The sequence below is a fragment of the Ixodes scapularis genome, unplaced genomic scaffold, assembly GCF_016920785.2.
Source record: "Ixodes scapularis isolate PalLabHiFi unplaced genomic scaffold, ASM1692078v2 PGA_scaffold2__306_contigs__length_199485367, whole genome shotgun sequence".
Lineage (NCBI taxonomy): Eukaryota > Metazoa > Arthropoda > Arachnida > Ixodida > Ixodidae > Ixodes > Ixodes scapularis.
In genome coordinates, this window is record NW_024609857.1 from 126020275 (window position 1) to 126043604 (window position 23330).

At 44.8% G+C, this 23330-nt stretch overlaps 1 protein-coding gene across 1 annotated transcript in view; it reads right to left on the minus strand.

Annotated features, from left to right (window-relative positions):
* LOC120849893 (testicular acid phosphatase-like) overlaps positions 1-21970 on the minus strand; it is a 32477-nt gene extending 10507 nt beyond the window's left edge. The window contains exons 1-2 of the mRNA XM_040222182.2: positions 21645-21970; positions 7285-7410 (exon numbers count right to left, since the gene is read on the minus strand). Coding sequence (XP_040078116.2) covers positions 7285-7410; positions 21645-21967 — 449 coding nt within the window. The 5' untranslated portion in view covers positions 21968-21970. The remainder of the gene's footprint in view (positions 1-7284; positions 7411-21644) is intronic.
* Between the last annotated feature and the right edge of the window lie 1360 nt (positions 21971-23330).

Sequence of the window (23330 nt, forward strand, 5' to 3'; positions counted from 1 at the left end):
TCGTTAAATGGGACGTCCTGTCAACGTTGATATAACGTTATCAGTTGACATCCCGTTTAGTTTAGACGTATGCTCAATGTTATATGGTCGTTAAATGGGATGTTATGTCAACGTTGATATAACGTTATCACTTCCCGTCCAATTACAACGTGCACTCGACGTTTCAAGGTCGTTAAATGAGACGTTATGTCGACTTAAAATCCAGCCTTTTTTCGATAGATTAGCCTTTCTATATTGCGTCGAAGGGACCCGACGTTCCGACTTTTAACTTTCTTTCGATCTGTGGTCACTGACGTCATCGACGTTCTTTCAACGTCTTTTCAACGTGTCTGTGCTGCCTGGGGTAGGTCCGGTTTCCGAAAGACGCTCTTCAGTGTTCTGTTTATTTCGTCGTTGCAGACGAGGCCGTGGTTTGTCGTTGAAAATGGCCGGAATACGTCGATGCTAACTTTTCAGTACTAGTCGATTTCTTCGTCGGAGTCCGTGGGATTTTTGTGCTGTGTTTGTTGGACACACTTCGACAAAGAACAGCTCATCGGCAACAGCGAGGTTTCTGTTTAGTGTGGGAGACCATCTTCTTTCTCGACTTTGTGTTTGCGTTGCTTTGTGCTGTCCCAGTCGGATTACGCGTCAATCACGGTTTACATAATATCCCTGTTTTATTTGCAAGTACACCCGCCGGCGATATGAAGGTGAACGCCGGACCGTCGACCGGTCAGTGCTATCAGCACCATGACGCGGCTGCTGTGGCGATTTGTTTCTTATCGCGCGCTTCGCCGAGATTAAGTGCTTGGATCGAGCGCTGTTCTCAGATCTGCTGCTACTCCCTACAGAAAACGTGGAAGTGGGTTTTGATTTCGGTATTTCTTTTTGTTGGCGTGGTTAATATAACACCGTCGCAAGTGCGACGCGGTTGCTGACTCATCACACAAATAAAGAATATTGTGTTCTTATTTTTATGAAGCGGAAAGTAAAAGTTACTTTTTGATTTGTTCCGCAGCCTTCCGCATTAGCACATATCACGACAAAAAACTACTAAATCACATTTTCTAGCGATAACGTCTGAAAGACTCATTCCCCAATCCTCGTTCTTTCTGCGGAGAGTAGCAGCAGGGTTGAGAACAGCGCTCGATCCAAGCAGTTAATCTGGGCGAAGCGCGTGATAAGAAAGCAAGTCGCCACAGCAGCCGCGTCATGGCGCTGATAATGCGGAGCGGTCGACGGTCCGGCGTTCACCTTCATATCGCCGGCGGGTGTACACTGCAAGCATGCTTCTGGGTAGTAGTCCTGCTTCCGTCTCAATAGAAACTGTTAGTAGATTGTTCCGATACCTTTGATACTCCCGATAACAATACAATGTATGCGCAAAGGTGGCGACGCAGTATCGGTATCGCTACTCGAGTCATCGGAAGGGTTCACAAAAATTCTATCTCCACGGTCCTTCATGTCTGATCTGTGAATTTCGCTTGGCGTAAAAACAGTGTAATTCTACTTAATAAAGACCACGCTGCGTGTGATTGTAGTGGTTTAACAAACCTGTGTGAAAGATCGAAAACAATTCCGTTTCCTTTTGTATGCCCGCAGGGCGCGCCCTATCTTCGCAATTAACATGCAATCCAACACTGCTGTTATTGTTGATAAAAAGCGAGCGCATAGGCAACTTCCGGCCTATACAGAGCAGATGCATATGCGACATTTGGCCATTACGTGCCCGACAGTCGGACCTGGGCAGTACTCGCACGATATTCCGCCGATACTAGGGCGGTGGCGGAACGGCGGTACGCTAATACCTGCCGGGTGTCGGGACGTGGAGCGTACCTGCACATATGGCCGATATTGGAGCCGGGTTTCGGCCGACATTGCCACAACACTGCCCATGTGCGGCCGAGCGGCTTGGGACACTCCTATCGTTCTGTCCCTCAACACGCACTGAAGATATCTCCTGCATGGGGGACGAAACGCGTAATTAAATTGTTAATATTATTAAGTTCAGTCGGCCTTTCCTTCTTTATTATTATCACTCCTGGCTTTCGGAACATTTATGCATTCCTTCGTAACTTGTACGCTCTGCAGCATTGGAAAACGTGAGAGAGTACTTCGGTCAGTCGACAAGAATCACCCGCCTGGAATTTCCTCAACGTTACAACCGTAAATGCCTGAATCATAACGTGATTCCACTCGGTCTTCAATGCCGGCCACGCCCGGATACCACCTTCGAAAGAAAACTATCCGCGGAATTCAAAAAAAGCTGCATAAATGCCCTCATCCTCGAGAACAAGCAAAAGCTCCTCGAATGTCGGCACCGCCTGACCATAGCGGAAACGCTTTTACGACGGATTTTCCATCCAAATAACATGCACTATGTCTTCGGTGCGCGTAAACAAGCTAAGGACATGGAAAGAACCAATGCATGAACATCCACGAAGAGAAATGATCCCAACTTATACACCCAGCCCTTGCCCCACCAGCCACTACAGCGGCCTACAACCTGTCTTTCGAGCAGCTCTCGGGTGGCCATGTAAGTCTTCTGTCAGAAGGACTTGATTTCGCTTTTGCTCCACGCGTTGTCCCAAGAAGAGGTATTATAGCTGAAATCGAGACAGGCTGCGTCACTGCAAAGATAAGACGGGGATAAATCTAACAGGTAGCCCGATAACGACTATTTTAAACAACGCGAAAAAACCCTTGTCGAATTTGGACAAAAGAGAAGAGTCGTCTCTACAGTTCCTTAAATCAGATCAGCCAATCATTATTTTTCCGGTGGATAAAGAAAAGGGCACTGTTGTACTTGACAGGGAGGTTTATTATGAAAAGGTTACTTTGGTCCTTCAGAAGGTGGTTCATATTGTGAAGTTGCCTCGGGATCCAACTCTAAAATCTGAAAGGTCCCTTGTTCGTTTGAGAGATCTAAAAGAAAGGAGCGCCTTGACGAATGCATGTGCCGCCGCCTCTTTTCCCCTGACGATTTTACTCCTAAACTGTTTCGCCTCCCTACGGTACACAAACCCGAGTGCCCTATGCGACCAAATGTTTTGCTTATCGCTTCTCTTACTTACAACCTTTAAAAATACCAAATGGAGCTTCTTGTACCCTTAACGGGAAAAACATTATAACCGTTCGAAACTCTCGAGAATTTGTTGGCCTCATTTGAAACCATGTTCTTGACGAAAAACGCAATAGCTTCTTTTGATGTTGAATCCTTGTCTTCTAACATCCTGACCAGTGACCACTCTTGCAAAAGTTGTTACTGAACCTCGCCTGCAAAGTAACGTAACGCGTTCGTCACGGGTGTCACTGGCAGTTCAAGACATTTGAGGTTCTTGTTTAAATCACTCGCACTTGTCTCTCCGCGGGCAAATGTGTCACCAAACTGAAAGTTGACCCATAGATAGTCCGGTTTTAGTGGCCATGTCTAACCTCTTGATGGACGCGCGGAAGAAACAGCGTTTCAAGCAAATGTAAGCCCAGTTAAGTTATAACGGTTTTTCGTAGATGACACCTTTTGTTACTTTGAACCGCGATCAGGTAAATCTCTTCTACTCGAATTTGAAGAGCATTGAACCGTATATTCAATTCACATGTGAAGTAGAGCCCAACAACGCTTTACTTTCCTTTGGATCAAACTGTGTGCCGAGGAGACGGCGGTCTTGTAGAAACAACTGTTTACCTCAACCCCTGCAACAGTGGTAACATTTTGAGTTTTAGCTATCCCCACCCTTTGGAGCATAACTGGGCTGTTGTACAGATCTTAATGAACCAATCTGAGCACATACCTTTAACGCGTAATTACGCACATCTGAAAATGCAATTGTTGTTGAATCCCTCTTGAAACGTGGCTATACACGAATATTTATTGAAAGCTCGCGGAAATAGGTGCGCCAAGGCAGGAATAAAAAGTCAGATAACCAGAAATCTGGTGTCGTTGTCACTCCATACGTGAAAGGGGTCTCGGAATATATTTGCCACGCCCTCCTCCCTCTAGGCCAGGGGTCTCCAAACGTTTTGGCTAAGGGGCCGGATGGAGGCTCTCTCTTTGTCTTGAGGGCCGGAAACATAAATGGGCAGATGTAAATGAGAAAAATCTAAATAAATAATCCTAGATATCTAAGCATTTAAATATACAATACTTAAAGTTAGAGTAAACATGAAACAAAAAGGTTCTAAGATGGATGAATGCATTCACTTTGTTCTGAAATTTAATCATTTAGCTGCTTATGACATCACACAATAATTGGAGCTCAGAAAACATACCAGCAGCGGCGTAGACTTTCCATTTTCCCGGGGGGGGGGGGGGGGGGGGGGGGGGTTCTCCGCATTATTTTTTCGCCAGAACCCGTTGCCCCCCCCCCCCCCCCCCCCCCCCCCGCCATTGTCTATGCCTATGCATACCAGCATAAACCAGAGCGCATAGGAACTTTGGCACGTTCACACTGGGCAGAAGACTAGTGAGAACTATAGAAGTTATGCTGACAATATTTAATAGCTACGACACAGTACACCAAGCACAATTACATAGGCACGTAAATTAATTTTAACATACTTAGTTACCCAGATATAGATCAGGGGACTAGGAGTGTGGATTTTGCTAATCACAATGTCCAATTACTAATATGACCAGAGGACACGCCTTACGGTAGACAGTTTTCTCTCGTTTTTTTCTGGTAACTTCGTTTACGTGGTTGGTGCGCGCCGCGGCGCCCTTTTACACGCGCTTTTTTTTTCGCCAGTACAAGCGGGCGTGCTGGAAGCGGGCCGTCGGCCAGACTCCATTGGGAGGACTGCAGCCAGCCACGGGCCGGTCGGAAGACCTCCGCGGGCCGGATTTGGCCCGCGGGCCGCGCTTTGGAGACTCCTGCTCTAGGCGCACGAACAACTTTCAAGCAACGCCTCACGCTTCGTAACCTCATTTAAAGAGCAAAGGACCGAACCCCTCCAAAATCCCAGTGTGGTGTGGTGTATAAAGTGAACTGCCAGGATTGTGACTTATCCTACATGAGGCCGGCCGGAAACATAATACCTGCCTCAAAGAACACAAGAGGGGTGCTGAAACGACCACACATGCAGTGAGGTCCAAAACTGAACTAGCAGATCACTTCTGAAAAAGGGGTCACAGCTTTGATTATCACAGCGTAGTGATCTTAGCGCGAGAACAAAGATGGGGCCCAGAAAAGATTTTCAGAGTGTCGTGGTACATTTGTACTAACGAATCCACCTGCAATGCAAGCCGAGGCCTTCTTCTCGAAGGTTACGCGGATCTTATTAAATAGCGGTCTGGTGTTTACACTCCTCTCAACTGTATGTCTGAACATGCACTGATGATATCTCCTGCATGGGAGACGAAACGACTGATTAAATTGTTAGAATTGTTCAGTCAGGTCGGTGTAGTTTTCTTTATCATAAGTAGATCACAAGAACCCATTGAAGCTCTCGGTTTTTCTTCTGGTGTCTTGTTACAACGCCAAACTCGTAGTAGGATATGCTAGCTCAAGGCTTCTAAAAACCTTCAACGTTTTTTTTTTTTTTTTTTTTTTTTTTTGTTAAGCACTTTAAACTCCTGGTCGTTTTAATTATCCTCAAGATAGAACGTGCTATACGTTTCCCATGCGTCGTCTCAAAATCCTTTTAACAATGTTGCCGCCTGTACCGCCTTCGATTGGCGATTCAGTAATGTAGACGCGTGTTAAAAAAAAAAAAAAAAAAACTCAATGTATGTTTAGGTTTTATGGCTTTCCCTCAAGCATGCAGAAATATCTAGGAGCCCGAGGTGCGGCAGTATTACCGTCATGCCTTATGAGAGGAATTTCCTGGACGTGAATTTTGCTATTGCACTTCGCGCCAGGGCTCACAGATGTCAGTTATTGGAAGTAGTTCCACGAGCCAAGTACTACCTGCCACCGTAACTTCTGACACCATGCATCACTTCTGTATATTTATAGGTTAATGACAATTTTATTTGAGAAGCACAAACATTTATGTAAACGTATAGCGCGGCAGTGGCGAGCTTCTCGCTGAAAACAGACACCAAGAGGCACATGGCTCGCCTTGAAGTGTTCGCACAAAGTAAAAAGGATATAAAAAATAGAAATTAAACATTCAGCTCCCTAAAACAAGTGCAAGAGCCTATAATATAAGTCAGAGCATGACTACTCCTAAAGCAAAGTGTACAAATTGTTTGCCCAGGAAATAAACACTACGAAACATGATTAGAACTTCCAATGGCATGCCTGATCCTGCGTCTATCGAAGAACGCCATATCTGAAATTTAGGTGCAGAAATATGGACTCTATAGAGAAAAGTTCTAGCCTGGAAGAAGTATTTTCGCTGACATTAAATTTAAAAGAAATAATATACACTCCCGCAAAAAAAAGGTCCCAGAAAAGAGCGCTTACGGAAACGTCAGCATACCAAATGACTTCATACGAATATGACCGCGTGCCGAACGGTCCACACTAGATTATCTCAGGTCCAATTTCCTTAATAACTGATACTGTTTCTCCGAAAATATTAGTGGCGAAACGGCACAACCATAGGCAGCGTTTCTCCCGATTGAAGTGGACGCAAGGGATGGCGCGAAGGCGCGCACCCATTGCGTCGGAAACCAGGTTCCGATAAGATCATGTTTTCTTTGGTTAAATGAATTTATGTTTTGTTCGCCACGGTCGCGGCCATACCGCGTCAGTTTTCTTCTGCCAAATATTAAATTAAAAAAAAAATAAAAACAATAATCTTGAACGGACGAAAACGAACGTCTTGATACATTTAACTTGCCTGTAATAATGTTCTGAATGTCAAAGTGATAAATTCGTAACTTTTGGGATTAAAACCATTACCTCAATTTCACGGAGGATCGAACGTCTAGCGTCAAATTGCAGCTATACTAGATTATACGAAGTTCTTTGATTTCGATCGCAGCTACAGTCCTGGCAATGTAAGATAAAGTATTCGGCAAACAAAGGCATTATTTCGCGGAATCAATTTACGCATTCCTATTTGTGTTTTCAGAATTCTGTATGAACTTGAATTATACAATATCCGTAAGTAATAGACTGGACACAACAATATTAACCTGGCCAGAGGATGAATAAACACCGTAATTATTCTGCCGCGCCGGTCGCAATAATGCCTGGTCCTGTATTCATTATTATTATTGCGTTCTATTTATTTTTGATAAAATCAACATGATCTTCTTGATAAACTATTTCTAACGCCTGAAGTATGTGACCAATGTTTAGGTAACAGTTAGTCCTTCCTATCTGCAACCAAAAATGAAACGTCATTGCTTACGTGTATTTATCGTGACCCTCGATGACCCTCGTTATTGGAAATGGAAACCACTTTTCTCTGTCGAATTTCCGAGGCGGTTTTGCCGGATAAAGCTTATAAAGCACAAAGGCAGCACTGTTGAAGCAGCTATCATGCAAGGCAAAGAAAGAAAATATGCACATTGGACCTATAGCAAAGAATGCCCGAAATCTTGAAATTCGCTGTAAATTCAGCTGCAAAAATCAGCGCCTGTTTACTACGAATGCGAAGTTTCATCACATATATATTCTAGTGGTAGATTAACAACTATCCGTGTTAAATGTCAAGCCGTAACTCCGTTCTTGTGAAAATTAGTGCATCCTTCTTGACGTTTTTAACAGCGGCCTCTGAAGCAGACGACAAAGTCGCCTGAGAGCTGGCATTGCGGCGCCCTCCCCTGGTACGCGCCCGAAACCAGACGGCAGAGTCCCTGCTTTTGATTGCGTGTACAGGGTGTGTCGAAGGTACACGAAAAACGAACATGACCGAAATCCTTGGGGAGTATGTTGCTTCCGGTTGCCTAATCTTTTTTTTTTTCTTTTTTTTTTGTTTTTTTTGAAAGAACGCAGTGAGTAGCGCGTTTTAAAATGTCTCACCGCCGAGGACAATCTTTTTTCCTTAGTGCGCAAAAAAAGTTTTTGCCCATAACTCGTATCTATGATGCTGCCGTCAGTTTGGTACCTTCGGAATGTGGTGGTTAAAAATTACTCCTTTGCTCTCCTAGCCATCACCTACACCTCCACGCTGGCTGTAACGCAAAACTGCAATGGCGAGAAGTCTCAGTGTTCCCATTGTTGACTGTGGTTTGGTTTGTAAACCACAGTTACACAGTCATTTGTGGTTTGTAAACCACAAATGAACCACCATTCATGCCCTAATCCAACAAAAATCTACTAAGTTCGCGAATTAAAACAAGAATTACATCACAATGCTCTCCGAACATTAATGTCGACATTTTTTGCCTGTGATGTATTGCTAAGGCCAGGCGGCACCACGATCGCTTGATGGCATAATGATGCTGCTCTGCTTTGTTACTCCTAATAAAATAATGGATACTTTATGCCTCTCCTTGTTCATAATCTCGAGAAATTACTTGGTTAATTCGTGTTACTCACACCCATTGAAAATAAATTTCAATGAAATTAAATTATTACATACGCAGGCTCATAATTTTCTAAGAGAAAATAAGAGCACTGCAAATTAAGAAATCGTTCCTGTAGAATAACTCTATCGGCTGCGATCGAGCTTAGGTTACGTCTCTAAAGTGACATTTATCTAAATTGCGAAGAAATAAATTTCGGAATAATATTAGTTGGCATATTTCAATGAAAGATGTCCCCCATTGCACAAATATGCCTGACAGTCATTAGAAAAACAAAAATTCTGCTTGCCTTTATTATCTCTCAAATTTGAGAAGTGGGCAGTAGTGTCTCCAATTTAACATATTTTCCCCATAAACCGAGCAGTTTTTTAAGTTGTCTATTTTAAAAACAAAACATTACACAAAAGATCACTTAAAATGGGTATCTCCTGTTTCACCCAGGTCGCTTCCGTGCACAAAACAATGTCCACCGCATAATCATATTGTTACAAGGGGCGGCAATGTCTTTTGTCTTGCCGTATTTGCCCACGTACACCTCTACCGTTCAGATTGTTTGTGGGATATATGGTGGCAGTTCAGACCTTCAGTGACGAAATTCACATTCCTTGAAACATTTATTCAAGTGTATGTAGGTACCTCATCTGATCTCGCTGGCAGGTTTATTGGCCAGCTGAACTCGCAAAAAAAAAATATAAAGAGAATGGATTATTATTGTTATTAACTCTAAACTTTTTTTGTGAGTTCAGCTGGCTCTACTAAACATGTACAACCAACCCACTTGGAACTTCCAGGCGCCAATGTTGAAGTTTAATATCCTGTACTCCCCATCGTTTTGTCTGAATTCTTGCGCATAGTTCACTGGGCCCATTTCGCCTTGCAGACTGGGAAAACGAATTCATACATCCACTGAAAATCGACTAAAATCATGTTTTAATGTAGGCCACCGTAGTATCTCAATAGCATCGCAAGCGTTATCTTTTCTGAAAAACAAATTCTGTTAAGAATAAGATTTTTTTTTTTTTTAGTACAGCTGCGAGTGAGCGTTAAACAAGCAGAGTGAGCTCTGTTTCACACTGCCGGTTTCGCGCTTCACTTTTTCGCCAATTTTTCTATGCATCAACAATGAAAACTGTATGACTTTAGCTCACAAGTTATAATATTCACAATTGATGAATGTAAATTTGAGAACATTTTAGACAACCATAAACTTGCTAACATGACATGAAAACCTCCTAAAGCCGCCACGATGAGTCAGATAATTAACTAAATGAGTTAATTAACTAATGAAACAGTAAAAACAAAGATATAGCTTTAAATATAAATTTGATGATCATTAAATAACACCACTAGATGGGCAAACCTGAGAAAGATTTTGGGGGGCGTGGGGAGCGCGTTGGTGTGCTGAAGTTACATCCCCTGTATCAGGCTCAATACGAGTAAAGTGCAAACGCGAATAAGTGGCGGAAAAATCGCACGAGTTCGTTTTCGCACCACTATATCCTTGCGTCTGTTCTAACAAGTTGTTGTACTGTCAGTGTAATAGTTTGTCCTTTATTATGTGGTTTAACATTTGAAGTTGTGCTAAAAAAATAAAAAAATAAATAAAACTTTTAGTCAAAGGAACAGACACAGAAGGGGACATCTCCGTGTCTATTCCTTCGACTAAAAGTTTTTCGTTTTTTTTTTCATATTTTGCACCACATTATTAGGTGTTAAACGACATGATTAGTTACCATCAGCTAGCCTGTGCACTTCCAGCCTTTTCACTAACTGTCCTTTATCTTTCGCGCTAACTGCAATTTAGTGGCGCGTGTTGCTTCAGTAGCACATTTAGCACCTCGCCGCGCTTACCGCGCACGCCAAATCTTTCTCGAATTTACTTAGTTAGTGGCTTTCGATTACGCTTCGCACGTTTGTGATTGTAACGGTATCATTATCTTCAATAATTAAGATAGTTAACAATTGTTAGTGATGATGCGACCAATGATGCGACCATTATTCACCGATATTTTCGCTCCTCTGACCGTATAGCTCACCTGCCCGGACCGCACTAGTGTAGCGTCGGCGGTTTTTGTTAAAAGAAACCTGTAAATCTTGAAAACACCCGGTACCTATCTCAGCAGGATGCTTAATTTTAATTATAAATAGAAACATGACTGAGTTTCACTGGTGTCTATTTTATCGTGTATAACAGGCTCGGTAGACATTATTGAGAGAAAAACCATCACGATACGATGACGAATTAAGTAAAACTTGTCCAGTAACTACTTCATCGTTGGTTTTATGCGTCATGTTCTGAATGCAATAGTGATGGCAGTTACGAATAGTGTCGAGAGAAATTGAAGCAATATTCAATATGCTAATGGCCTCTAATGTATTAATGTTGTCGCGTTTCTTTTTCCACCTGATTCTGATATTAGGAGAAGAAAAAAACTCCGAAAGTTCTGTCAACAATGAGAAACAAAAATGCGACGTAGCGGTTTCACGCAGCTAGTCATTAGTGAGTTTCAGTACTGCGTATACGAGCAAACGCAAGCACTGTGCGTTTGCGTTAGCGCTGCGTTCTCCACGCTGCGCATGCGCGAAGTCATCATGCGCCAATTGAAGGCCGCAGTTTTGGCTCCGCGTGCGTTGTTGCCTGTTGTCGCTTGCCTATGTTGTTATCGCTGGCCCGTCCGCCCAGCGTCATGACCACGTGATGTTCCCGGCAGTGTATATTATCGGCCCGCTCAATAAACGGAGGCTTTTTGGTTCCTTCATGACCTAGAGCGCAATTCGTCGTCTGACCTCTTTCCGGCACGCATACGCCTTGTATGCGGTATCGCTACATGGTGTCAGAAGTGGGATAGTTCCTGGCCGACGCACCAAGTAGAGCGAATGGTCCAGACGGTTAAGCATTCTCCTGTTTCGGCGGAGATCAACGCCGTCGTCTGTCCGCACCACATATGACCGCGGTTTCGGTGCCGGTGCAAGGACTGTGACCTTGGACTGCATGTCTGTCACCCAGACCGGGTCACCTGCTTCCGGCTGTGGAAGCCGTCTGGCCCGATGACGTCTGTTGTAGTAGCGGCACTGCTGCCTCCTAACCTTCTGGTCGCTGGCCACTACTTCTTTCGGGCGGCTTTCTCCCGGATTTCGATGACGTGGCAGCATTGGGACCCTGGTCCTCAGTCGCGTACCCATAAGTATTTCAGCAGGGCTGACCCCAAGAATGCCGGGCGTTGCCCTGTAAGCCAACAGTGCCAGGTAAGTGTCTTTGGACTTTAAAACGAGACGCGTAGCCGTCTGGACCATTCGCTCTACTTCTCCGTTCCCCTGCGGGTCCCCGCAGGGGGCACCTGTGGAAGCATGTGTTTGGAGAGTGGCGTCTCCACGGACCCCGAGCCATGCGGGTTCGCCCGCCCACGTCTGACTGTGCGTGGCTTTCCCGTGTCTGGGGAAAAGGGCATCCTGGTGGTTGAGCCGAACCCGGGGCAGGGTTGGACCCTTCGGGGCCCCCCGGGCAAGGCAATACACCACTTCGGCCCCCGCTTCTCATAGACGGGAGTCCTGGTAAGGCCCGGCCAGGATGATTCAGTCTAGTCGCCTTTTCTTCTACTATCCCCTCCGATCTTTCGCTTTTACCTTTCCTGTTTCTTTCACTTACTTCTCATATCTTTTGCTCCTTTTTCACCCCTCTTTGGCGGCAAGGGCTAACCATGGGTGGCAATAGACCTCTGTCTTGACCCACACTTGGGTATAGTTTCCCGGCAGCACTGTTAGTGTAACGTCTCCAGCCAAGCCCTTCTTGTTATGGTGCGTTACCTAACCCCTTGTTGGGCTCGGTGGTGGGCGGTGCACCGCGGATTCCGAACACTCTTTGCCCTTTTATGGCGCGCCACCCCTCCAAACCCCGTTCAGGGCACGCCCTTAAAAGGCGCTGCCCCGAACTAAAGACCATCGACAAAGAATGTGAAGTAGAAACATTTACTAAGTTTTTCATCGTTCATTCGCTGGATGAACAGAAACCTGTTTCAAAGCTCTCACCTTTTATTGTAGCAACGGTGCTAGAAAACCTTGTAGGGTTCTCCTGCAAGGCTAAAAAACAGCACACTGGAGACCTTCTTGTGGAAGTGAACACAAAAAAAACAAAGTGACGCACTCCTTAAACTGACTACCATCGTTGACGTGAAGGTGTCGGTGAGCCCTCATCTCACACTAAAAACTGTCCGTGGAGTCCTCTCCGAGGACGACTTCCTGCACACTAGTGAGGAAGAACTCCTCGAGGGACTCCAAGGTGCCGGTGTCGTTGCCGTAAAACGCATTATGTTTAGGAAAGACGGCGAACAAATCCCTTCGAGGCATGCTATTCTGACTTTTCAAAGGCATACTCTTCCTGAGACAATCAAGGCAGGCTATTTGAACTGCCGCATCCGCCCGTACGTCCCCAACCCCCAGCGGTGCTTCCGTTGCCAGCGTTTTGGTCATGGAACACGCAGCTGTCGAGGGAAGGAGACGTGTGCGAAGTGCGGTAGTCAAGGTCACGTTTCCGATACCTGCGAGGCGGCTCTGGCCCACTGTGCTAATTGCGGTGGACCACATCCTGCTTATTATCGTGCATGTCTCTCTTGGAAGCTAGAAAAGGACATCCTTTCCATCAAAGTAAAATAAAATATATCGTACCCAGAAGCTAAGAAGCGGTTCACCTTTTTATCAAAGGGGAGTTTTGCCGAGGTGGTGCGCAGGGGCCCTACACCACGCTCGGAGTCGAGGGCCACCCAGGTCTCTCCCGAGATCTTGGCGGCTGACTTCAGGGCCCCAGCTGCCCGACAGGGGCAGTAGCTGCTTCTTCCAGTCCCTGGTGGTAGCACGCGTGCTGCCTCTCTTTCCAAGGACAGGTCGGCAGCAGCCGCGCCTGCCCCCTCTCCTAGGTCCACCTCTGGGGAGACGGAGCGAACTTCTCGCTCTTGCTCGCTAGAGAGGACCCCCCTACCAAAGGAGCAGCATGGTGCCCATGCAGCTCCTGTGAAGGGAGGGGACCGGACGAACTCGGACGACCCGCCGCCCAGTTCATCTGCAACCCCTCCAGCCGGTCGTGGTTGGGGTTAGCCCCCCCGCACACCTGGCCGGACAAGTACTGCTCTAAAAACAACGGATACCTCTCAGGAGGTGGAGATGTCGACAGATGCTGACAATCTGTCCACTCCTGGGTCCGACCAGGACAATATGGAGTGGGAAACGCCCTCCAGTAAACATGAAAAGAATAAGAAGCCTGTTGTCCCACCCTAGTGATGATCCCAATGACTTCCACCTAGTTCGTGTCGACTCCACAGTCTTACTTATTTTACTAGGTTTATTTTTCAGTTGCATATTTACATACCTTTTATAAATGACTAAGTTACATTTTATGCAATGAAACTGTCGCGGTATTTTAAGAAATATTAGTGATGTCAACTATTTTATGGGTCAGCTTCGACCCATCGCTCTCGCCTTGCAAGAAACCCATCTTAACACTAATTCTTTTAACATTTTAAGACGTCATCAGGTTTTTAGAAAAGATCGCCCCTCTTCCACCCCTTCTGGTGGTGTTGCAGTGGTCGTACAGAGGGGAGTTGCTTGCTCTCAAGTTCCCCTCTGCACGCAACTGGAAGCTGTTGCAGTACGTCTCCTTCTAGACCGCCTTGTAGTAATTGTTTCCTTATACTTGCCACCTAATGCTCCTTTAAACCTTCAAGAGCTTCAGGGACTTATAGGACAGCTCCCACAACCGTTTTTAATTTTGGGTGATTTTAACGCTCATCATCCTATGTGGGGTAGTACCCGTCAAGACTCCCGTGGTGGTGTGATTGAACATCTTTTATTGTCTTCGGGGCTATGCCTTCTTAATGGAAGAGAGCCAACGTTTTTTAGTGCAGCACACAACTCATTTACATCCATCGATCTTTCTATTGCTTCACCTTCATTGCTTCCTTGCTTTTCCTGGAAGGTTCTTCATAACTCTTTTGGAAGTGATCACTATCCAGTTGTTTTAGAGAGTACCGTTCCATTGCCTAATCTTTTAAAGCGGGTTCCTAGGTGGAAGTTAGACAAGGCAGACTGGGCACTTTTTAATCTTCACTCCACTTTAGATCCTTCGCTTCTTTCGTCTATGTCCCCTGAGAACGCTACACTTTATGTTACTGAGCAGATACTAAAGGCTGCTCAGCAGTCCATTCCACAAACATCTGGTAATATACCCAAGAAATGTAAACCTTGGTGGAATAAGGAATGTGCGACAACCCGGGCGGACCAAAATAGGGCGTGGGGCCGATTTCGCAGATACCCCACTCCAAGACACCTTGTTGAGTTCAAGCGACGAAAAGCCAAGGCTCGTTGGACTAGGAAGCAAGCAAAGCGGAAGTCATGGATGAAGTATCTCTCTTCTTTAACCAGCTTTGTCCCAGCTAAAGAGGCCTGGGACCGATACCGGAAAGTAAATGGGGATTACAGGTGCTTTGCCATTCCATCATATAATGCCCCTTCTTCATCACTAAAAGATATTGGTAACATACTCGGGGAACATCTTTATAATTCGTCTAGTTCGGCCAACTACAGTGTTACCTTCAGACAGTTAAAAGCTCGTGCGAAACGACAAAAGCTTCTCATGTCAGGAGAAAATTCAGCATCCTATAACCAACCATTTACGCGATGCGAGCTTGAGATGGCTCTTAATCTGACAAAGCTCTCGTCCCCTGGTCCCGATGGAATTCATTATGAAATGCTGCGCCGCCTTTCTCCGGAGTCCCTTGAAAATCTTCTCCTGTTTTTTAATCTTTTGTGGGAAACGGCATGTTTCCCTCAAGCTTGGAAACATGCACACATCATCCCCCTCCTAAAGCCTAACAAAGACCCCTCACAACCGTCAAGCTACCGCCCAATTACACTGACAAGCTGCCTGGGAAAACATATGAAAGGCTTATAAACAGGCGACTGGTCTACATGTTAGAAAGCCAGAGGGTCTTTGATAAAAATCAATGTGGATTCCGCCAAGGTCGATCTACCCTTGACCACTTAGTTCGTCTAGAAACTGTGATACGTGAAGCATTTGTAAACAGGCAGCACTGTGTTGCAGTTTTTTTCGACTTAGGGCATATGACACAGCATGGAGGTATGGGATTCTCCGAAACCTGTATGCCTGTAATATTCGTGGCCGTATGCTGCGAAGCATAAAGGAATATCTGACAGACAGGACTTTCCAAGTTCGTCTCGGCTCAGCCCTATCTGATTCCTTTTTTCAAGAAAATGGAGTCCCCCAACTGCCGGGAAGTGTGACTTTGTTTTTGCTAACAATGAATTCACTCGCACAACTGCTGCCACCCTCTATTTCATATTCTCTTTATGCTGATGATATACAGATTTCATCATCGTCTTGTAACCTTTCTAGTTGTGAGCGCCAGTTGCAGTTAGCCATAAACAAACTGTCCAAGTGGGCCGACGAAAATGGGTTCAAGTTCTCTGCTTCAAAAACAGTCTGTGTGCCTTTTTCTCTGCGACGCGGGCTGTCTTTGGATCCATCCCTGGAATTGAATGGAACTCCTATACCTGTTAGACAGGAGCACAAATTTCTTGGTGTAATATTTGATAGAAAGCTTAATTTTATTTCCCACCTTAAAGCGCTGAAGCAAAAATGCCTTCAGTCAACAAACCTTCTGAAAGTTTTATCTCACAAGTCTTGGGGGTCTGATAGAAAATGTATCCTGCAGCTATACAATGCCCTTGTACGATCCTGTCTTGACTATGGTGCAGTAGTGTATGGATCGGCTCGGCCCTCTTCCCTTAAGATGTTGGACTCGGTTCATCATCTCGGCTTGCGACTGGCAACAGGAGCTTTCCGGACATCCCCCGTCCTTAGTTTGTATGCAGAATCCAATGAGCTGTCCCTGAACAAACGACGTACATATCTTAGTCTAACATATGCTTACAAGATTCTGGCCCATCCTCAGCATCCGACTTACTCTTCATTCACACGGTCAAAGTTCTTTCGCCTTTTTGAAAATAAATCAAGCATTGTAACACCGTTGAGCTTCCGCATTGAACATCTTCGCTCCTCGCTGCATCTTTCTCTGGACCAGGTCAGCCTCGTTCGGAAAGTGAACGGTATTCCACCTTGGAAAACACAGCGAGTTGAATACGACTGGTCTCTCGCAAAGTTCGACAAGCGCGGCATTTCCCATGCTGTAATTAAGCAAGAGTTTGGAGAACTGCAAAATAAGTATGATGGTTATCTTCATGTTTATACAGATGGTGCCAAGACTTCATCTTTCGTCGGTTGCGCCGTATACTCTGAAAGCTTCTCCAAGGTTCAACGACTTGATTGTATCGCCAGCATTTTTACTGCAGAGCTCTATGCGGTATCAATGGCGATTGAATTTATTATCAATAGTAAAATGCTGAGGGCATTCTTGTTTGTTGACTCTCAAAGTGTGATTCTTGCAGTTTGCTCTCTTAAAGATACTAAAAATATGCTTGTACAACAAATTCGATATAAACTTAACTCTGCTTTGCATGGGGGTCAAAATATAAAATTTTGTTGGGTGCCCAGTCACATTGGCATTCATGGCAATGAAGAAGCCGACAAATTTGTAGGGTCTGCCGGGAACCTTCCACAATCGCTCTCCTGTCTACCCTATCAAGATATTAAACCCTTGGTGAAGTCCTCAATTCTTCATTCTTGGCAATTGGAATGGGACATGGAGTGCGATAACGAGCTTCATGTTACCAAACCTTCATTGGGAGTCTGGGAAAGCTCATCATGCAAGAGCCGACTTCATGAAACGTTGTTGTGCCGCCTGAGAATTGGACACTCATTTATAACTCATAGGTATCTGCTTTCGGGAGAAGATCCACCTGTGTGTGATCAGTGTGGTGACAGGCTCACTGTTTTGCATATCTTGTGGCTGTGTCCCGGCCTTCAGCCCAAGCGCCGCATTCATTTCCCTGAATTTTTCCAATATCATATCCCATTTCATCCTGCTCTCCTTGTGGGAGAGAATCCTTTAGTCTCTTTTGAACGGGTAATGGAATTTCTTAGCAGTATTTCCCTTTTACACCGACTCTAGCCTTTTGGTCAATCTTTTGTAAAACTTTTCCTTTAATACAATGATCCTTACAATTAGTTTGGCGCAGATGGCCTCGTAGCTTTTGCGCCATTAACCCCCAAAATCTCTCTCCACTGCGGGTGTCTCGGACTCACGGTGACATGGCGGAACACGTACGACACAGCAAACTGATTAAACTCGTTACACGCGAACTGAGGACCATCATCGGTCACAACGCACTCAGGGATTCCATGTCTAGCAAAAATACTTTTCAGTCTTTCAATGACTGTTCCCGACCTTGTGGAAGGCAAAATGGCAAACCTCAGGGTAACGTGAAAGATAATCAACCGCGACAAGGTATGCCTGGCCGTTGATTACACACAGATCAACTCCCACTCTCTCCCAAGGAAACGATGGTGTTGCGGTTGCCACCATCGGCTCGGCTTGTTGCGGGGCATGTTGTGCGCAAACAGTGCACCGATTCACGGACAGTGCCAGTTAGGTGCTCAACCCTGGCCACCAGACAGAACCTTTAGCAACACTGCGACAACGGCCGATACCCTGGTGCCCATCATGCAGTTTGCGCAGCACTCCTGTTCTTAGAGACTGGGATTACGAGCCGAAACAGGATAATGCTTAACTGTCTCCCAAAAGAAGGTGAAAACACGGAGGCATACGAGTTTCCGGACAATAAACAGCAGTCAAGTACTGCACAGTTGGGTCATAGCACGGACGACTCTGCGACTACGACTCTGCGGCTTCAGCTGCCAAGTACTGCACAATTGGCACATAGCACGGACGACTCTGCGGCTACAGATTCGGCGCCTCCATCTCGCGCGGTAGCCAATGGTGACCCTACTCGCACTGTAACGCGGTTTGGAAGAGTAGTGAAGAAACCCATAAGGCTGGGTATTGATGACTATGTTGTGTTTTTAAGTTCTTTCTTGTATTCTTTGTCTTGTATGTGCGACGGTTTTTTTTTTTTTTTGTTCTCGAAAAAAGAGGGATATGTTGTTGCCTGTTGTCGCTTGCCTATGTTGTTATCGCTGGCCCGTCCGCCCAGCGTCATGACCACGTGATGTTCCCGGCAGTGTATATTATCGGCCCGCTCAATAAACGGAGGCTTTTTGGTTCCTTCATGACCTAGAGCGCAGTTCGTCGTCTGACCTCTTTCCGGCACGCATACGCCCAGTATGCGGTATCGCTACACCGCGCACGCGCAGTGTGGAACGCGCAACGCTAACACAAACGCACAGGGCTTGCGTTCGCTCGTATACGCAATACAAAAACTCACTATTACCTCGGCGTTGTGTCCTTACAAGAATGCCTAAAATAATCATATCACGCGCGCTTGCATTTTCACGTCATCACAGTGGGATCAAGCCAACGTTACTACAGGGTGATATAGGGAGCCGCCAGGCTCTTCAAATCGACCGGAAAATTCGGTTTCTTAACCTTATGGGCTACAACTTTGTGCAGCGTTGCCCACAGATGGTGCATTTATTTTTTGTAAAATTTGCAAAGAGCGAACTTATTTGAGGAAGAAGTAAAGAAATAAAAAATGCTTAGCTGCTATGGAAACGCAGCGACGCCACCGGTTTGCAAACAACACGGCGCCGTTTCGCACGGGAGACAAGAGATGGCGCAACAAACGCCGTCAACGAACGATCATACACGTTGGAGCATACGGCGCCGAAAGCAGGCCTTTTTAGCAGACGATCTTTTCGGCTCAAAAGCGGCGCGCGTTCCGCAGGCGGCGACAGTCGCAGAAACGAAAAAGACAGGCGCGGTAACAGCATGAACTGCAGTTCCTTGCCTGCTAAAGGGACGGCTCTCGGTGTCGTCTGCTTGTTCGTTGGCGGCAGTTGGCGTCGCGACCGCTTGCGCCATCTCTTGCCTCCCGTGCGAAACGGCCCCGTGTTGTTTGCAGACCAGTGGCGTCGCTGCGTTTCCATAGGAGCTAAGCCTTTTTTTCTTCACTTTTTCCTCAGGTAAATTCGCTATTTGCAAATTTTACAAAAAAAAAAAAAAGCACCGTCTGTGGGCAACGCTGCACAAAGTCGTGGCGCGATAGGTTAAGAAACTGAATTTTCCGGTCGATTTAAAGAACCTGGCGTCTCCTTGTATCAACCTGTAGATTGCCAAAGTTGTGGAACCCCCGCGGAAGGGGGTTCCTCTTTCACTCACTTCACTCCGTGCCTCCCGTAGTATTATGCGTCATCTAGATTGCCGTTTCAAAACCGTGTGTTCCATGGAGTATGGTGAAACGCTATCTAGACGCAAAGCTTCGAAACGAACGTATTCCATAGAATACACCGCAGTTATCATAGCAGCCGTCTGGCGCGTCGAAAGACGGGAGGCGAGTCGTGGTCAGTGAGGGGGGTACTGCTCGTGCAAGCAGCGTCTATGAGCAGTTTCGTAACTCAGCTAACTTATAATGTTGGATCAAGCGCAGACACTGGCAACAGTGCCACGTCAGCGTTCTACTGATCCACGTGTCAAGTCGGTGTGTCGAAGGATGCTCGGCGTCGGGCACAAGCCCAACTGCAGAGTTCGTTCCATCCGAGTCTGATGAGTGTACGCGGCGGGAGAAAAGTGTGTTCACAGACTGATCATTCTAGCTAAGCGCGGTCCTTGGCCTACGCCGACAAGTCACTCCTTTGATAGTGACACTCTCGAAACGACTACGTCACTTTTTCATAGCGCTTTCTTATACACTGGGTTCCGGGCGCTCTTTCTTCGTTTAGCTTGGAAGCCATTTGACAAAAAAGGTAAAACTGATTAATGGACCGTTAGCATTTCGAAAATTCTTTAAAAAAATTTAGCCATCTCTTCGTAACTGCTGGCATAACTGAAATTGTTACATCACACGTAAAACAGCTTTAATGAAAGTTTAATAAAAGATTTGACTTAATTATTCTACTGAACGTGACTGTGGTTATCTTATCCAATGTCCGCCGAGCTTGACAAGTAGACGGTGAAGACGCCACTATGTAGCTCTCACCTTTCTTGTTTTAACGTGTTCATGTCTTAATCAAGCACCCTGTATCCGTACAGCTTGACAAGAAATGGGCTTTCTTTTTATTTTTGGAAGACTCCATAGCGAGATAATGAATAATTAAGGGAAATTTGTAACTAAAATTTTAAGTGGCTTCTGTTTCGTGAGCAAGATACATTATTGAAAGAGCAAATACATAAGTTAGGAATGTGTTTTCATTAACTAGATGCGAAATTTAGAACGTTTTCGTTAACAATTACAGTGTTTAACTTTGTTTTATACAACTTTATTTTTTGGTATAACATGTAGACTAAACTAACGACCTTGTGAAGGTTTTGCGGAGTGCCTTGAGGAACGTATTCCTAAAAGGGAGGGCAAGGTAACCTCAAAATACCTTTGCTTTCTAGCATAGGGCCGAAATCGGTTTTGCCAATTTAGCCCGTTTCCCGCTAGATTTCTGGGTTTTCATGTTTGCCTAGCGGGAGAATTGCCGTATTACTGGTGGCGCTATTTCTAGTGGTTTCCAAGTAACGCTACCTTTTTCTACTGGAGTTATAAATTGTTCTATAATGTCTATTCATTTAACCTAAAAAGCTTAGATTCTGTGGTAAATTCGAGTCGAAGGTCGTCATCTTGGCTTACTCTTCTCAAATTTGCTGTCCGTGAGAATTACGCTCGCGACACTATTGATATGTCACAATGGCACACATTGGAGCGTGCTTTAAACTCCTTTGTATTTGGATTTATGAATGCGTTTTTCAAATCTGCCAGATTAAATAAGCACAGAAGGAATGCAAAAAAAAATTAAAAAGGAGGGCTACAGAGTGCCGACAGGTGCCACCCAGGTTGAAAATGCAAGATTGTGCAGTGGACATTGTTATGTGATATGAAATAATCAGAGTCAAAGAATATACTTATTTCTAAGTGTTCCTTGATTTAGTACAGTCATTCTAGTTTAATTTTGGCAGCATGTTATATGAAAACTTATTCTTGCGTGGTGTATGTTATTTGGAGGGTTTTAGTAATACCTTTTGCGGTCTTCGCAATTTTGAGATGGCAGCACTGTCTACAATAAATTTCTTTAATATTACTTATATGGAATACTTACATGTATAAATAGCGACTTAGATATTTTCCTTTAGAGAAAATAGAACCCTTCAGGAAATACTAATTTTGCCCGACTTACCGTGGCTTGGGGCTGCTTCGAACGTATGTCGCCTTGGGGTCATCCTTCAGGAATTTACTGTATCGATGTTTTAGGTATTGTCCGAGATTTAGCATAGTTTTTATACCCCGCTGTGTAAGTTCCCCAAATCCAAGCTCCCAGAGACTGTTGTTTTGATTCGTGTCAGTAGGATATGTCATGAGGGGCGCCCGATCCCCGTGTCGAAAAATACCAAACACAAGGTCGAGTTTCGGAAGTATGGTGTCGTCTTCCATAGCTTTATCGGCAATGCCGTGCTGTGAAACCAACAAGAGGTAAATTACTTCAGTCCAAGGATGAAACATGGTTTTTCCCTGTAATGGAGAAACAAAAAGTTAAGTTTAGCAAAAACGTTCAAGGCCGAACACTTCACAAGATTTAAAAAAAAATTACGACTGCATCATGTTGGCTTCACCGTAATATCTTTGAACAAGTATGAGAGTCTTTTCCTTGTACGTAAAAATTAAAGGTCACTAAATATTTAAATTGATGTGCAGCAAAAGGATATGCTTTGTTTCTTAACATGACAGTTCTTGTCATTCCCTACATGTTAATATTTTATACTTCAAAATGTTTCTTCGTTGAGGTAACTTGAAAGTTACCTAGTCTGCGAAAATTCTACAAACACAATGTTAAGGGGAAGCTGAGGGGTGCTTTAGATTGAACAAACAGAAAAAAATTGTACTGTAGATACCTTAAAAATTATGGGTGATAAATTTTATTTCGATCGTAATAATAGGAGCATCGCAATAGCTATATAAAAAGTTTCACGTAGACCCGCCCGTTTCGATGCGTTAAGGGTCGGAAAGCGCAAGAGCAGAGAAAATCAGAATTGCAGAGGTGACGTTATCAGTGGGGTCAGATGACCCTTGCTCGCCACTAAGCTGTCTCGGGGATGTCGTCGATGACGTCACGATGTTCTGGACAGATAACAGGCGGCCGAGAGGATAACCGCATGCCCGGCGGCAAAATGCTGCACATATTTATCAGAATAAATGCGGTTTACGATTACTTCTGCCCACGGTAAGTTCGATAACTGAAATTTTGGGGCAGAAACACATAGAAGTCAGCTCCTAACTCAGATTTCTTGAGAAGTGGTTCAGCTTCAGTTTAAGTCATGTCTTAATATTGCAGAACAAAGCCATACTAAACGGATCTAATATTCGTTTTACATGGGCCATTTTATCTATTGTTATATAGAATAAGAGTTAGTGCCCCCGATTACGATAAGACTCAAATGAAGTGAGATAGTCCACAGCAGGTCCAATTTTTCTCAGTAGAAACCAAAACATAACAATATGGAAGGGCATGATTGTGATTGCTGCTAGACTGAAGTGATTATAGTCACACGTTGTATTGCTTAGAGGAGTTTGACACGAGATAAGATATTTTTGTTATTTTACAGAGTAATCAAGCGAAAATAAAAAGGCTGCAACAAATTCAAGCAAGAGAGGGAGAAAGAGGCAGCGAGCTAAACCCAGTGTATCATCTACACCACGAATGCTGCTAACACAGCGCAGATATGGCCGATAAAAAGTACTACTAGTCAAAAGGCCAAACAGTGACGTGACAGCCGAGAAAATATGTTCAGCAAATTAAGAGATCCTCCAAATCATGATATAAGATATGGATCAAAAGATCCTATCACTCAATTGGTGACGTGAGGGA